Below are 17006 nucleotides of genomic sequence, written 5' to 3'. Positions count from 1 at the left end.
TTGGTGACCTATTTTCTTTTTCACGTGCAGCGGATTTCTGCTGTTCCCTGTTGTTGGTCCAAGTGTAATTATACGAGTAATTTGTCTTCTTTTCTATTCTGAAATCAAAATTTTATCAAGGTGGAAAATTGATTTCAGCAAAACCTCCAAAATAAAAGGCATCACACTGAATTGAAAACAGATACGCAAATTATTTTAGATTTCTAAGTAAATGAAATTTACGCAGTACTAGTATTGCTTGGAAACTTCTAGTTACTTCTAGTTACCCCAATTTGTGATCATTTCAGATCTCATTTGTCATCCTAATCATGCGACATCCAACACCAGTGAAGAAAGGATAAAGAAAAGAGAGAGAAGAGCAAAGATGTACCAAAAACACTGAACAAAGAGAGCGGTGCCACATCTGCTGTCTGGAAGTCTTTGATGTTATCTTCTAGCATTAATGTGGCATTATGTCCACCTGTTAAGTAGAGACTCTGAGGCCTTGTCCCAGTGTTTAAGTTTTGTTCACAGAGCCTTCAGTCGATTATTTATTGTTTTTCGTGTGTGGTTTTATTTAATTTATGTTTTATTTCTTTTGCATGGTGACACTAAAGTGTTTTATATTTGATAGTAAAGCTGACCACTATGAATATAATGCATAAAAATAATGCAACATACCATTAAACCGCCTGAATCTTATAAAATTCCATGTTATACTGTCCAGCACACCATGTACAGATTGTGCAGAGACAAACATAAAAGTCACATGTGTGGCTTTACAGAGGTTTATATTTCTTGACCTGAAGCAAAACACTTCAGGTTTTCTTATCACAGACAGTTTTCCTATCAGAGAGCCTCAGAGAAGGATCAAGGCAGAAGCTTTTACCCTTTCTTGAGCCTGAGCTACATGTCAGTAGACTGCAGCTTTATAATTCCTGTGCATTTCTGAGTAGAATGGTCTTTAGATTTAATTCTCAATAAGAAAGTGAATTACTCTATCTTTTTAAAAACGTTGACTATATCATTAAAGACCTGGCCAGTGACTCTGTAACCATCCACTTTATCTGCTGTGACGTAGAAATAGTGGTGTGCTGCCACATGAAGCACCATTTTTGATAGCTGCACACACAACAAGACAACAATATGTAATCCTATATAACATGAAGACAACAAGCACTTACATTTAAACCTACTTTTCAGTTTACACATGCCTTGTTCCCCCTGGTAACTTGTTTTCATAGAGAAAGAGCTGATAAATGAATGCTCTGTCACTCTCCTTTCTACCTCTCTTTTCAGAAATTTTAAGCTTCAATTCAACATTCCCTCAAGTAAAAGTAAAATGCATGAATTATTCCTGACTTTATCGCCATCTAAAGGGGTAAAAAAGAAACTTGTCTGTTTGTAGTAGTCGACATTGGAAAGATTTTCTTTGTGCCACAGACTTCTGGAAAGTAGACTGATTGAGTCTCTGGAGGATTTATGGTTGCAGGTGATTATTGAACAGTTCTTTGGTAAGAAACATTTCAGCCATTGCTGCCAAAACTGAGTAAATAGTTGGACGTATATTAAATTACAGTAAGAGGTTAAAGGCTTCAGGTTGTTTCTAAAGCGGTATTATGAGTGATGATGTAACTCTGCTCACACGAGCATTTTGTTTCCTTCTTCCAATCCTTTTTTCCTAACGTGATTCCCCTCTATCCTTCCTCATCTTGCTACTCCTCCTCCCCCACAGCGGTGCATAGTCTTTAGGTATTCTTTAGCTCTTTCTGCTGTAGTCGCTCGCTCTCCTAAAGACAGCTGAGTCTGCTGGGGCTCCATTAGCTGCAACATGTTCAGTACTGAATAAGATGCAGGCAATGCAGAGGAACGGAGGGACAAAGACAGCGAGGGGGGGAGCGAAGGCAAATGAAAGATGCAAGAATGACAGAAGGGAGGAAGGAAGATGATGAAGAGGCATCTTTGACTAGAGCAACTATCTTTTGACTTTAGAAGAAGTGAAGAAAAAATATGCACTGTGATAGTTTCTTACTTTCTTCAATTTCTTTCACTTGATGTAAATCAGCTACTCACTCCCCACTCCCACCTGCTTATTAGCCCCCACTGACTATCATTCCCCCCCCTCCTGCAACACTTTCCTCTCTTTTGTCCTCCGCCGACCTTCAGCGTGCTGCTCTGGTGTACGCAATTTGGCCAATGTAACATATCAAACTAACAAATCCTCCATATGCTGACAAGCTTGGTCAGAGAAAAAGTTATAATGAGGACAGAGATCACTGACTTTCAGTCGTTTGTGTCTGATAGAAGAGCTCTAGTGTCGAAAGGATGACTGGTGCTTTAAAAGAACTGACAGCAGTGCAGCTCAATTCTCACAGTCTGTTCATCTGTTTTAAGGTTGAACTCAGTTCTTATCAGAGGTTGTGTTATTCACTCTGTAAAGAAGGCCTTAAAACAAAGTATTTCCTGTTTGTACAGTTTGATTCTTTATTTCACTGAAATTTGACATTAGATCAGAACTTTCTAAACATTCACAATCAGAAAACCGTACTAATCACAGAGGAAAGTATGTGGCCAAAGTTGCTCCCAGAGTTACAAAATCTAACAAAAATCTAACAAATAGCTCTAGTTATAAATATCAACAGTGTATTACACAAATTAAATATATATGGTTGACAATTCAATCTATATTGATGAATATTCATATGAAAAAAAATCCACCTGGTCTTGTTTAAAGATCAGATAAATAAAATCAGAGGTACTGATGCGATAAAGTTGAGGATGAATGTCTGTATTAATCACTTTGTGGGTTAGTGATAAAGTCTGAGAGAAAGAGGTAAAACTTAGTTTCCTAAAGTAAAGCTTTGAATATTAGGCTTTAGGGAAGCTGATGCTGGATTTGCATTGCCAGCAAAACCCCAAGAAAGACCATAAAGATCCGTATATAGACTTAAAGTGGCTCTAAACCCATAGGAGAGGTTATGAGATGATAAACTGAACTCTTATAGAATGTTTACAATTATTTAAATCATACAGGTTTCATGTCAGAAATATGTAACAATTGGCTAATTTACGTTAAAGCTTCAAAAATCCAAGATAAGCCACTGGAAGCTAAAACAAAAGGTTGGGTGCTTTTTAAGGAGGTGATGTAGTTTAAACTTTGTAAACTGAAAGAACTGAATTGAAATAACAATAGAGCACCAAAGGGAGGAGGAGAATCCCAATGGAAGATGCAGACAGCGATGCATTTTTTACTGAGCAGTGCAGGCAGCTGAGGTCTGTTTTAGTGGATGTGTGTGAAGTGTGCCAGGTTCACAGATATGTGCTCACATTACTGCACACACTGCTTTTATTTTATAGCTTCAGATCTATGAAATACCATAAAATGCAGAAATTAACATGCCAGATGTAATAACCATCCATCCATTTTCTTCATCTCAGCCGAAGTTGGGTTGGATTGGCAGCAGGCTAAACAGGGTATTCCTGACATACTTCTCCCCAGCAACATTTTCCACTTACTCTGGGGGTAACCTGAGGCATTCCCTGTCCAGATAAGATATACTATTTCTCTAGTGGATTCTGGGTCTACCCTAGGGTCTCCCCCCAGTTGGGCATGCCCAGAAAACCTCAGAAAGGAGATTCCCAGGAGGAATCCTGATCAGATGCCTACTCTATCCGATTAAAGCAGTAGCTCTACTCTGAGCTCCCTCTGAATGTCCAAACTCCTCACCTTATCTCTGAGGCTGAGCCAAGCCACCCATTAGAGAAAAGTCACTTCAGCTGCTTGCACTCACATCCTTGGGGATTTCTTTCTTAGTTATTAAAACATATTAATGTGGGTGTGTCTGTGTTCCTCACCTTATTCTCCAGTCGTCCGATGAGTTCAGCTAGACGGTTGATCTGCGCCTCCAGACCTTCTTTCCTCACCTCCACTGCACCTGCAGCACACAGACGTGCAGATTCAGAATCTAAAGACACTGAATTAAGTAATAATATATCAAAAATATTTGCATCATTTTCTTTGCGGTTTGCGATCAGATATGGTGCATCTAGTAACATTCATTCAAATGCATCTTATGCGTAATGAAATCAGTGCACTGTCGGCCTATTTCTTTTATAGCTACAGTATCACACCATATCAGTTACATATGGTGTGAACTCATTTACAGTATGCTCAGTAATGTAATAGTGTTTTAGAGCAGAGGAGGTGTCAGAGATATATCGTACTGTGATTTCTGATCTTCTTGTACAGAAAAAGTCTCGGGGCCTTTGCTGATATTTTTCACAATTATTTCAGATCATTAAAGAAATTTTAATATTGGACATAAAACAGCTATCCAAACCTATGTGGCTCTGTGTGAAAAAAGCAATTGCCCCCTAAGCTAATAACTGGTTGTGCAACTATTGGCAACAGGAACTGCAATCAAGATAACTGGTAATGAATCTTTCACATTGCTCTGGGGTAATTGTTTTAATTCAGCAACATTTGAGGGTTTCTGAGCACGAACAACCCTTTTTAAGGTCATACCATAGCATCCTAACGTGATCTGAGTCTGGATGTTGATTAGGCCACTTCAAAATCTTAAATTATTATTATTTTTTAGCTGTTCAGACGTGACTTGCTTGTTTGTTTTTCATCACTGACCTTCTGCATAACTCAAGTGTGCTTGATAGTGATGTGCGGATCGATCCTGAAATATCGATTCCTCCGATACCAATCATTGATGTTCTAGAATCGATTCTCACATTAAAATATCGATATTTTAGTAATTTAGAGTAAATTTGTAGTTTGTCATTAACAGGAACACAGTGGAAAGAAACTATAACATTCGGATTGTCTACATTCAAAGGAACTACTTCCTCTTCCGCCTTTCATAGTCATGTGCGAAATACGGCTGTATAAATGTCTCGCAGCCCCTTGGCGTGCGCACTCACAACAATGGCTGAGCGTAATTGCGGATCAGTCTATTTTACCTCCACAAACAGCTGAGACGTGGTTTGCGATACATGTGGCAAAAAAGTGCTCCAAGAGTGAGGTGTTGTGGCCATACTGGGCTGTTGGGGGGGTGATAAATACATTTTACAGGGTTTATTTATCGGATAAAATACGTTAAATGTCACCGTTATTATTGGCCGGCCCGGAAACAGCGGGGGTGTCCAAATTCAGAGGCTGTTCCACCTGAGGACCCGGCCTTCGTCTAAAGAAGCCGGGTAGTACGTCACGAGCTCCCTCGGTGGAGTGAAACTCTGCTGTCTGCTCCTTGCTATCTAAAATATAACCGGGCACTGATGTAAAACTCTTCTGTTTAATCATTTTCTGTTTGACGTTTATTCAGCTGTGTGAAAACCCCGGAGAACCCTCCGGAGGGATTAATAAAGTTACCTTTAATTTAATCTAATCTAATAACTTTAATCTCAGCCAAACCGATTTACTCACGAACAAATAAAACACTGAAAAAGCCAAACAATAACATTTTTAAGTTATCAAAGTGACTTATATATCATGTTTAACCCGAATAGCAAAGACCGCGGGGGTTTGAAGACGATGTGTCGGTCGGCTCAGATATTTGAAGTTTACACAGCTACATTCTTACCTGAAAATATATTAAAAGTTTTTTTGCAACCCAGAAAGAGAAATAAGAGCAATATTAAAACTAAGTAGCTGCCACCATTGTTGCAAACTGGAATTGGCTGGGCCGCGCTATGAATTCTGCGAAATGGTTTTTCAATTTTATTGTCTGGGTGGAAAATCGGGAGAAATTCAGGAGACTGGTGGCTCCGGGAGATTTTCGGGAGAAATTCGGGATTCTTCTGAAATTCGGGAAAAATCGGGAGGGTTGGCATGTATGGTTGCGGCAACATCACTACACCTCAGAGTAAATCATATCACAGAATATGACGAGCGTATGTTGAGACGAACTGAAGAGGAGGACAGGGACAGGTGCTGCTAGGGCGAGACAGACGTCTCTCACGGAGTCCTTTAGTGCTGCAGCCAGGCAACATGCTCAAATAGCGCACAACTTCAGTTTTTTTTATTTCTATGTGATGAACTCTGCATTATTAAGTGATAAGAACAAGTAATCTGATGTCCTGTAATCATTATGATGCTATAATTTGAGATACAATAAACAAAATAAGGTTTTGTACAAAGTATCGGTATCGGATCAGTATCATTGATACCACCCTGAATATTACTTGGTATCGGATCGGAAAGAAAATCAGTGGTATTGCACATCACTAGTGCTTGAGCAAAAACTATTTTACTTGAAGATCATCGAGGGTTTTTTTGGCAACGAGCCTTTGTGTTCTTTCGGTCAATGGTGAGTTTCTCCTTAGAATTCTGTTCTGGGTTCTTCTGTGTCCTTCTGGATGACCTGTTGATACACTGTTGAAGTAATTTTGGTCGGCCGGCCACTCGTGGGAAGGTTCAGAATCAGAATCAGAAAGGGTTTTATTGCCAAATGTTGAGCAGGTTTACAACATTAGGAAATTGCTGCGGTGCTTCAGTGCAAACATACTGTCATAAATTACGCTTAAATAGACATGAAAAAATAAAAATAAGAATAAGAATTAAAGTGCTACGTAGAAAGATATATAGATGAGTGCAGGTGGTGATCAGTGCCAAACATGGAATGATGCAGTGAACACAGCATAGGGTCATGTGTTAGTGGTGGGAACAGTCATACGGTTATTGTTCATGTGTCCAACAGCAGAGGGGAAGAAACTGTTCTTATGGTGAGAGGTTCTGGTGCGAATGGAGGGGAGCAGGTCAAACAGACTGTGTCCAGGATGAGAAGGGTCAGCTGAGATCCGAGCTGCACGCCCCAGTGTCCTGGAGGTGTACAGGTCCTGCAGAGATGGGAGTCTTCACCATTATTCCAAGTTTTCTCAGTTACTAGAAAATGAAAAAGCCTTAGAAATTGCTCTGTAACTATTTCCAGACTGATAGCTATCAATGACTTCTCATCTGTTTCTTTAGATTGTCAGATCAAGTGTTTGTCACAGTACTGGGTCTGCAACCCAGTATTTGTGTTTCAGGTCCTGGATTAATATTCTTTGATTTAGTGTTATCGTGTTCCCCCTAGTCGTCTCCACGTGTTATACGCTTCGTTTCTAGTCTTTAGATTTCTGTCACGGTGCCTTCCCTGTGTTCTACATTTAGTTACTCTTGTCTCAATGGTTCATGGTCTCTCTTTTCCCCTAGTCAGTCATGTCTCCATGTCACAGTGTCAAGTCTGTGTCTTTGTGATGGTCTCATATTTCCTGTTTTATTTTGATAGTTCCTTTTCCCGTGTTCAGTGTATTCAGTTTTGCTTCCTCTTTGTCTCATTATGTTTGATTAGTCCCAGCTGTGTTTCTCTCCTGTTTCCCATTCTCTTGTTACTCCCTTGTATATTGAGGCCTGTGTTTTCTTCTGTCTGTTGTTGTGTCATGCACCCTCTCTGTGTGTGTTTCCTTCATGATCCCGGTATTTCCTAGTTCTCTGTTCACAGTTTAGTTCCCCATTTTCTTAGTTTCTTAGGTTTTTGGTTTGAGTTTCATGTTTCATGTTTCTAGTTTCTTGTTTTTGGTTTTGTTTTCTGTATTAGTGTAAGAGTTTTTTTTCCAGCAATAAAGCTGCCGTTTTGAGTTTACTTCCCGTGTACGAGTCCTGCATTTGGGTCCTACATCCTGCCTGCAACACAGCAAACCATGACAGTGTTGTTTTTTGAGCTCATTTGGCTTTAAGTGATTTTTGACTCAATCAGTCTGGCAGCAATCAGACCTGGGAGTGGCTAATAATAATAATTGGACTCAGCTTTCCAGAAAACTTGATTCATCAAAGTTAATGTATAATTAAACAATTACTTTTTTCATACAGATCCAAGCAGGTTTGAATTGCTTTCCCCCTCATTTAAAAACAGCATTTCATATTTACTCGGATTATCTTTGTCCAATGTTAAAATTTGTTTAATGATCTTAAACATTTGAATCTACCAAATATGTAAAAAACTAAGGAATCAGGAAGGGGGCAAAAACATTTTCATGACACTGTGCGTATGTCAAACAGTAGTAAGTACAAAAAAGAAAAAAGCCCAGCTTCACAGAGCAAGTACTGTACAGTACACAGAATCATACCACCCTATGCTACACCGTGTGCTGTTCCTTTCACATCTCTCACTTTTCACTGTCACTGTGAATGAATATTTCATATAATCTGGGAGTTTCAAAAAGGCTGATAAATAGGCAATTATATCTGTTTATCGGAAGGAACTTGGCCTGTTCAAAGACAGTAAAGAAATGGGAAGCTGGCTCCTTTGAGGTGCTCTGTTTAATTGGCTCTTATTCCAGTGCGACTTTAAGATGCCCAGCCACACAAGGTTCCACCAAATTAGCTTTGGCTTTAAGATAATATTTCTCTTTGTGTGCAAAATATTCACTCCTCAGCAAGAAAGCCCGACACTGGGGTAGAAGAGCATATCCATCATTTGTTTTGATACTTGCTCATTATCAGTGACTGCAGTATTTTTTAATGACACCATACCTAACCCTTTGTGCATTAGTTTCAATTAATGCACAAAACTTAAGTCATTTACCAAATCAAATATGAATACAAAATATTATATTTTATTATAGGGTTCCAAAGCAACCCACTGGGTGATGCCATACTTCAATGCATCCATCTTTATATGAAACAGTAAAGACCTGTTAATCTGGGTGTCAGATCAGAAGATTTTACTATTACTTTATTAAGTTTTATAAGAATTTGAAAAAAATTTCTTCCTGTCATTCTTTAACTCTTCATGCCATACTTTTGTTAAACCTCTTGAATAAAAGCTGAAAGTCTGCACAAAAGTTGTATACGTGTCCAAATACTTATGCACCTTACTGTATATTTGTTGTTTTCTACATTATTTGCATTGTGTCTTTTACATGCATGAATTTTTATGTCCCTATCTCTGTTTGAGTTCCAGCATGTAATTTCTTCCTCTGTGCTATAAAACAACTCAGCATGTCCTATCACTTCTGACCCAGTGGAGCGTGCATGATAGTCACAGTGTTGAGCTTTTCCTCTTCACTGTGATGTGCTTATGTGTGTATGGCAATTATGTATCCCAGAGCCATTGCTTATGTTTGCAGTGTTGTAAGGTTAAAATGGTTAACATAAGATCTTTTATAGTTAAATGTGCAGAGGGCAACTGGACTATTCCTTTTATTCCTTTTTTTTCTCAGTATCTCCATTGAGGATGACTGCTTATTTACTATGTGTATTCATATGATCTGAAATCAGAGAACGAATGCTGGGGGAAAAAATTGTTTCCTTCTCATTTAACCCACTTTTGCCAAATACACCACCTCCCTCAGTTCATTCCTACTCTTAACCACTATCTTCTTCCTTCCCTGATTCCTCCTACTCCTCCCCCCTCACTGCTGGCCTCTTTCATCCCCTGATGGCCCCCTCACTGCTAATTGGAGAGCGAGCTGTCCACTCTTCATTAAAAGATTTAACAGCCAGTCAATTAGGAGCTACCTCCCTCCACCCTAAACACACACACACACACACACACACACACACACACACACACACACACACACACACACACACACACACACACACCAACTAAACCGTAGTCTGTAGCCATGGAGACAGTTGGAGATAAAAGCCCAGTGGTCATTTTGATGGACTTAGAAAATAAGTGGCCAGCTCAATTATAGATGTGTGTGAGGAATTACAACCTTCAAATTTTGGAACAGGGTGGGGTGAGGTGGGGGGTCTCTATTGACTTTCTACTCAATTAAACCGGATTTGAGTTAGTCCACATTCGCCCAATTTAACTTTCTATTCTGTGCCACAGCGAGTGTGAAGAGAGAGTGCACATGAATCACAGAAAATTGCCATTATGTCTGAGTAGATGAACTTAAAATGTTTTTAACACTTTGTATTATATAAAAAGTTTATTTTATATATGTGTGTGTGTGTGTGTGTGTGTGTGTGTGTGTGTGTGTGTGTGTGTGTGTGTGTGCATCATTCTAAAGAAATCCACCTGTGAACATCCATGGTTTAGACATCGTGGTCATGGACATGTACAAATGTACAAACTCCTGAGTGTTCAGCTGGTCAGATAAAACTCAAGCTCTGTACAGAAAAGAGCCAAAGTCAGCACCATCTCCTGGGCTGGCTGATGGAGGCTCTTTAGTGGTGTGCAGGACATTAGTGAGGGCCTTTTATAACATGGTGATGGCTTCTGCAATCTTTTATGCATTTGCCTACCGGGGAGGTGGCAGCATGAAGAGGGACAGGTAACAGCTTAATAGACTGGTTAAGAGGGCCAGTTCTGTCCTGGTCAGTGCTCTAGGCCTCATAGAGGGGGTGGGTGAGAAGAGGATGTTAGCCAAGCTAATGTCCATGATGGGCAACACCCGCCCTTCCCTGCATGAGACTGTGGAAACCATGAGCACTCTAATTCACTTTTTCTTCCTGACCCTGGTGCTACTGTAGCACCTGCATTTCCCCAGTGTGGGATTAATAAAGTCTATATCTATTTCTTGTGACTTCTTTTCTTTACAAGAAGCCATAGAAAGCACCCTATACTCATCTTTCATCTTTCACAAGTTCCTATTGTGTTCTATAAGGAACTCTGGTGATCTTACTGAACTTGCTTGCTGTTGAGGTAAACTCAACAACTCATGTTGTTGCATGTTGACTGTGTAAGCTTGTGTAGTTCCATAGTCACAGATGAATTCTGAATGCAGTGCTTTGCCTAAAACAAATGAGAGATTCAAGTTTACTTAAAAGCAACAAAAAATATGAAAGAGCAACACAAAGACAGGCTGTAAACACAGTGGGGTCAAAGTAATCAGTTTCCATATGTGGGTCAGCTTTGTCATATTAAATAGTATTTTATTAAAATTACATAATACCTACTCCTTCATAGGGTGAGCTGTTAGGAATGCCACACAGAAAATGAGAAAACTGGACTGAATAAAGGCAAACTTTGTCCAAATGTGTCCAGTGTGCCAACATTTAGTATATCTACATAAAAAAAGAACTGAGGGCTCTTCTTCTGCCCTCCTCACACTGGCTCACTCGCCATCTTCCATCCACTCAAAGACCGTTTCCATCGTTATCAGTGCTGGACATATTTTCAAGTATGAATTCCATCTTCCCAGTGGTTCGGAACATTCGATATTTAATGCTTATCGTACCATAATAGTCAACAGTGCATAATACTTCTACTACAATTACTGTGACAGTAAAAAACTAAGGAAATTATGGCATCAGATGCAATCAGTGTGAAAATTCATGTTCACACTATATTTTACAGGCATAAATTACCAGCTAGTGTGTTTCATATTTCTAAAGACATCTATCATAGCAGAATGCAAAACATCCACCAATCACAGTTACATAATGTTTAGAGCAGCTGGATATGTACAAATAAAGGGAGTGCAGCTGCATATCTGATAGAAAAACCCCCCAGCATAAAATGAAACAGCCAAGTCCATTTAGATTAGCAAAAACACACGTAGTTATGAAAAATTGTGGTATCCTTTTTTATATAGACAAAGAGAAAAAAGATGCAGTAGCTTACCTGAAACTACATTATCAGTAAACGCGACTATACTACTTTGGCTACATGGAAATACTGCAACCACCGTCCACCATTCACTAATCTCTCTGTGTGGTTGAGCAAAAATATTGCAGTATTATTGAGAATTTACAGTAATTTTGTCTTTACAGAGTCTTAAATGATTTATAAAGTTAAACTGGTCTCTTTTTTTGTTGTGGGAAAGTTCACACTGCAGAAACATCATCCAAACTTAAAAACTGATTTTCCTGATAGGGAAAGGTCAAATGCAAAATCTCGCTGGAATCTAAACTCCCGGTAAGAGCTACAGGGCATGATGAAGGGTCACTTAAGAGTTGCAGCAAAATCTCTGTGCAAGGGCAGAATCTATGTTTTCCTCAAGCTAAGACACGCTCTTACAGTGAATAGCCGTATGTGATGCAGACACACAAAGACACACTTGATTCTGAGTGTGCCTGAAAAAGCACTGAACAATAAACTGCAGTTCATTTGCAATTAACTCTCTTCACTAAAGTGGCGGTGCACTTAGAGCAGAAAATGCACTGAAGCACTGCAGCAGCTACAACATAGCATGAGCTGCTTAACTTTAAGTTGGAGGATATATTTAGCTCCTCATTCTCCTCTCCGTCTTACTCCTTTTCTCAGTCTTTATTTTTTGTTCCACTCATCTCCCACTCACTGCTTTTTATTTCTTTTCTGCTTCCCCTGCCTGCCTGTCATTTAGCAATGACTCTCAGACCAGTTCTGTGGGATTGTGTCATTATAGAAGTGCTATTATGGCAATAAAAAGAGCCACAAAACAACTTTACTATGACTATGGGAAAACCACTGAGAACATAATTTCTCTAATTTTATTTACTGTTCAAAGGTTTTTTTCCCCCAACACTTGATAATAAACACCCTACGTATGGATACAGGAGAGAGGGAGATCATTAATACAGTGAAGTAACGACAATACAACTTTCAGGTCTGTTAACAAATGGCACCGGCTGTTTATATTTACAAGCTGCCGATTTTAACGCACTGAATGTCAGGGAAGAAGAAGAAGGAGAAGAAGGAATTATGGCCACTCTGGCACCCATATACAGGTGGAGGAGAAAGGAGTTGGGAGTCATTAATCAATCGCCTTGTCCTGACTGAAGACAAAGCACTGCTGACATCAAGGACCTAAGCTGTCAGTGCTGCTTTGCAGCCCACAGCACAGAAGAAAAGGTGGATGTGGGGGAGAAAAGTGAGAAAATAGGAAAAGCGATGGCGTGATGAGGTAGATGAAAGACTGAAAAGGAGTATGAAAGGTTGACTTTATACCTTTGCCTTGGTTTAGGAGTCAGGATCCATCCAACAAGTAAATATTAAAAGGGGACAGGGTATACTGATGTACAAGCATGTTCACATGCACTTGAACACTGACAAAATTTTAGTTTCCGAAAACATATTCGAGTTACAATATAATTATTAGAGATGGCACGATACCACTTTTTTATGTCCGATACCGATACCGATATCATAAATTTGGATATCTGCCGATACCGATATGAATCCGATATAGTGTTTTTTAATCAACAAAACTGTTTTTTAAATATCTTGCTGCATTTTGTATAAGTTCATACTCAAGTTTAAAACAACAACTACACTAAAGCTATTCTGTTATACCTGTATGCAAAAAAAAATATTTCATAGTTCAGCAATACTGATCAATCTAATAAACTTAAACCTACACCATCCTCCCTATTCTGGTATTTTAAAGAGTACTTAGCGTAAATATTAAGCAACCTAACTAATAGGGTTCCAACTCCCAGCAACAACAAAAATAAATAAATAAAAAATAGGGAACCACCCCTCACGCTCCACCTCATGATGCTTAATCGACGTAATCAACCTTAATTTGATGCAGTGTGAAAAAAAATGCACAGAAATCAATTATTTTTCAAATAATCCATCCATCCATTCGCTTCCGCTTATCCTTTTCAGGGTCGCGGGGGGCGCTGGAGCCTATCCCAGCTGTCATAGGGCGAAAGGCGGGGTACACCCTGGACAGGTCGCCAGTCTGTCGCAGGGCTAACACACAGGGACAGACAACCATTCACACTCACATTCACACCTAGTGACAATTTGGATTAATCAATTAACCTATCCCCACAAGCTGCATGTCTTTGGACGGTGGGAGGAAGCCGGAGTACCCGGAGAGAACCCACGCAAACACGGGGAGAACATGCAAACTCCACACAGAAAGACCCCGGCCTGATGGGGAATTGAACTCAGGACCTTCTTGCTGTGCGGCAACAGTGCTAACCACCGTGCCACCGTGCTGCCCAATATATAAAATATTAAATAGATTCAACATCTTTCTTCAACAGAATTGCAGACTGCACAGATGGTACCTTCCCAAAGGAAAAAGTACTATAGCTTACTAGGTATATATTAGACTTAATAGTTACTATATACAGTAATGGACTTCTATTCATTTTACATCAAATTAAAACTTTGGGTGTCAGATAATTATTTATTAAAAGCTAGACATTTTAAATGAGAATAAGAAAGAAAAGTATGTCTTTGTGCCCCCTTTTCCCTGTTAATGCCCTATCGGCCCCCCTGGCTAAACTTTGCTAGATCCGCCCCTGCACAGTTACCAGCCGTCAGCTACGTAGAAAAAGATCCTGGTGTAGAAAGTAATATTAAATAAATTCTAACAACAGCTTATCAAGCTTAAACGTGCTGCTGTTGTTCAGCCGCTGGTTTCCTCTTTCTGGTGCAAAGTGGGCCAAAAACAAACAAGAGAGACGGACTCGCGACAGAAAAGCCGATCAGCTGATCATTAAGCAGTTTCATGATTGAAGTAGCAGCAAGAAGAGGCAGTCGCTCCATATATCGTTTGTTAAGCTTAACGCAGGAATGCTTTACAAACATTCAGAGATGGACTTACACACTTGCTTTACTTCTCTCGGGGATAACTTTGTCGGAGATGAAATGCCGGGTTGCTAGCGAAGCTCCAAATGCTATCCAGACCACCGACAGGTCCCGCATGCCACAGCCGCTCTATCACGTGATGCATACTGCTCCGACGTGCTAACGTTCTGAGGCGAGTTATGGCGTGTTGCAAGTTTTGTGAGGTGCTTTCGTGATATTTAATGGATCGGATTACATTTTTTATTTTTCTCCGATATCCGATCCAGTAATTTAGGTCAGTATCGGACCGATACCGATACGTAATATCGGATCGGTCCATCTCTAATAATTATACACTTTATGTGTAGACCTCGATTCAAGTCAATTCATTTTTATTTATATAGCAACAAATCACAACAACAGTCGCCTCAAGGAGCTTTACACTGCAGGGTAAAGACCCTACAATAATAGAGAGCTCCCGCAATCAGATGATGAGCAAGAACTCTGGTGAAAGTGGAAAGGAAAAACTCCCTTTTAACAGGAAGAAACCCCAGCAGAACCAAGCTCGCGGAGAGGTATCTGCCATAACTAAATAGGGACGATGGGAGGAAGAGACACACTATTGAAGAGAGCCAGAGATTAATAATAACTAATGACTAAATGCAGAGTGGTGTTTAAACACATAGCGAGTGAAAAAAAAAATGAATGAAGAAGAAAAGCTCCCAAAGCTAGCTATTCCAGTGTAACTAAGGAAGGATTCAAGGTCACTTGACTCAGAGCTAAGGCAAGTTTTAAGCCTAATTTAAAGCAGAGAGGGTGTCTGTCTCCCGAATCCAAACTGGGAGCTGGTTTCATAACAGAGGGGCCTGCCTCCCATTTGACTGTACATCTGAAAAGGTTTTGTGTTTTTCTTGAAGGCAAGTCAATTTTGTATTGCTTTTCAAGTGCCTTCATCATTTCAAATGTTAATAATTAAAGGCAACATTTTGGATTTGTCTCATTAGCTCTCTTGGCCAGAGTTTATTCAATAAAGAAAGAAACTGAAAATTTTAAATTAGTCTGAGTGATTCATAATTATAAGTCACAGCGCTGTAAAATATATGGCTGGTGTAGACTCATAACTTAGCAATGGACAAAATGAATACAGCATACATAAATTTAATTTTAGAAAAAAAGATTTTTTCAAAACCGACGATGACGTTGGCGTCGGGATTTGAGTTGTGAAAGCGTCTGTGCTGAATGTAGAAGCCACGTCCGAAGTTCACTCTGATGCCTATGTCTTTCTAAATGGAGGGACAATAACTGCGTGTGTATATGTAAGCATGTAAAAACTGCAGATAGTAAGATTAATAGCAACAGTATTTTGTGTATATCCAGCATTGTAGAAATTACGTCAAAAAAGACTCACACCTTTGACGTTGCATGAGTAAATATCCGTTTTCCTCATCCACACGTAAAAGCAAACACTGAGTTTTTGAAAATCTCCACCCTGGCAGGAGTTTTTAAAAATCTAAGTAACCCTTCAGTAACCCAAAATGGCGTTTACATGTGGATGAAAGGCAGAAAAAGCAGCGTTTTCAAAAATACCTGTGTACGTGTGGACGTAGCTATAGTCACTTGCATGACAACATTTGATCAAAGCACTTTCAATTTGGGTGAACCACTCAGTTTTTAGCCTGACCAGTGACAAACAAATCCATCAGAGATAAAGTAAGAACAGACTTTCAGAAAAATACAGAAGGGTTCAACACATTTCACTACAAAAAAAAAGAGAAAAGCAAAAGATTAGAGAATGCCATAAAAATATCTCAAAAAAGGCAAACAGTGTTGTTTGGACAGATAAAACTAACCTGCAACAGAATTACACAGAGAAAGGTCACAATCCAATCCATACAACTTCACCTGTGAACACTGGGGGCACTGTTATGCACGGCATGCAGTGGTGCTGTGTCAGTGATTATTGATGATGTGACAGAAGATGGAAATAGCTCAAATTCAGCCACGCATGCAAAACTGAGTGAAAAGTGCCTCAGACTATAGGTGGAAACTAAGCCAAAACATACTGTGAAAATGACCAGGGACTTTTTCAAGGTCAGGAAGTGGAATATTCTGAAACAACCAAATCAGTCTCCTGCTTTCAACTCCATTGTGGATGTACTTCACCTAAAGAAGATAAAAGTAAAAAGTGGGCAGAAAGACCCAAAACAACATCTTAAGACAGATGCAGGTACGACCTTTACTGCCAGACCCTTCAGGCGATGTCTGACCAAGCATCAGGAGGTGGAAACGCACAGTCCCATGGAAACCCATGAAGTGACATTTAGGCTCCTGAAAATATAGGACTGTGTAACAAACACTTGTAACCAGCCATTCTGCTATTGAATAGCTGTTAATGGAGCTGCTGAAATACAAACTGATGATGCTCATAGTTGGACATGAGCACAAGTTTAATGTGCCTTTTTACACCACCAAGAAAATGAGCTATCATTTAGTTTGACGTTGAGCTCGTCGCCCACCATGTGTCTGACTGTTTGCTAGGTGCTGTTTGGCCTGAAGCAAGGCGACCCAGCAGTG

The 17006-nt window shown here is 39.7% G+C and overlaps 1 protein-coding gene across 2 annotated transcripts in view; it reads right to left on the bottom strand.

Annotated features, from left to right (window-relative positions):
- necab2 (N-terminal EF-hand calcium binding protein 2) overlaps positions 1 to 17006 on the bottom strand; it is a 136575-nt gene that overhangs the window by 42878 nt on the left and 76691 nt on the right. For both annotated transcript variants that reach the window (XM_005935008.3, XM_005935007.3), the window contains exon 8: positions 3835 to 3914. In XM_005935008.3, coding sequence (XP_005935070.1) covers positions 3835 to 3914 — 80 coding nt within the window. The remainder of the gene's footprint in view (positions 1 to 3834; positions 3915 to 17006) is intronic.

The sequence above is a fragment of the Haplochromis burtoni genome, unplaced genomic scaffold, assembly GCF_018398535.1.
Source record: "Haplochromis burtoni strain Fernald_Lab_line unplaced genomic scaffold, NCSU_Asbu1 Contig_188, whole genome shotgun sequence".
Classification (NCBI taxonomy): domain Eukaryota; kingdom Metazoa; phylum Chordata; class Actinopteri; order Cichliformes; family Cichlidae; genus Haplochromis; species Haplochromis burtoni.
Note: the sequence above shows the minus strand (reverse complement) of the source record. Positions and strands in the feature narration are given on the sequence as shown.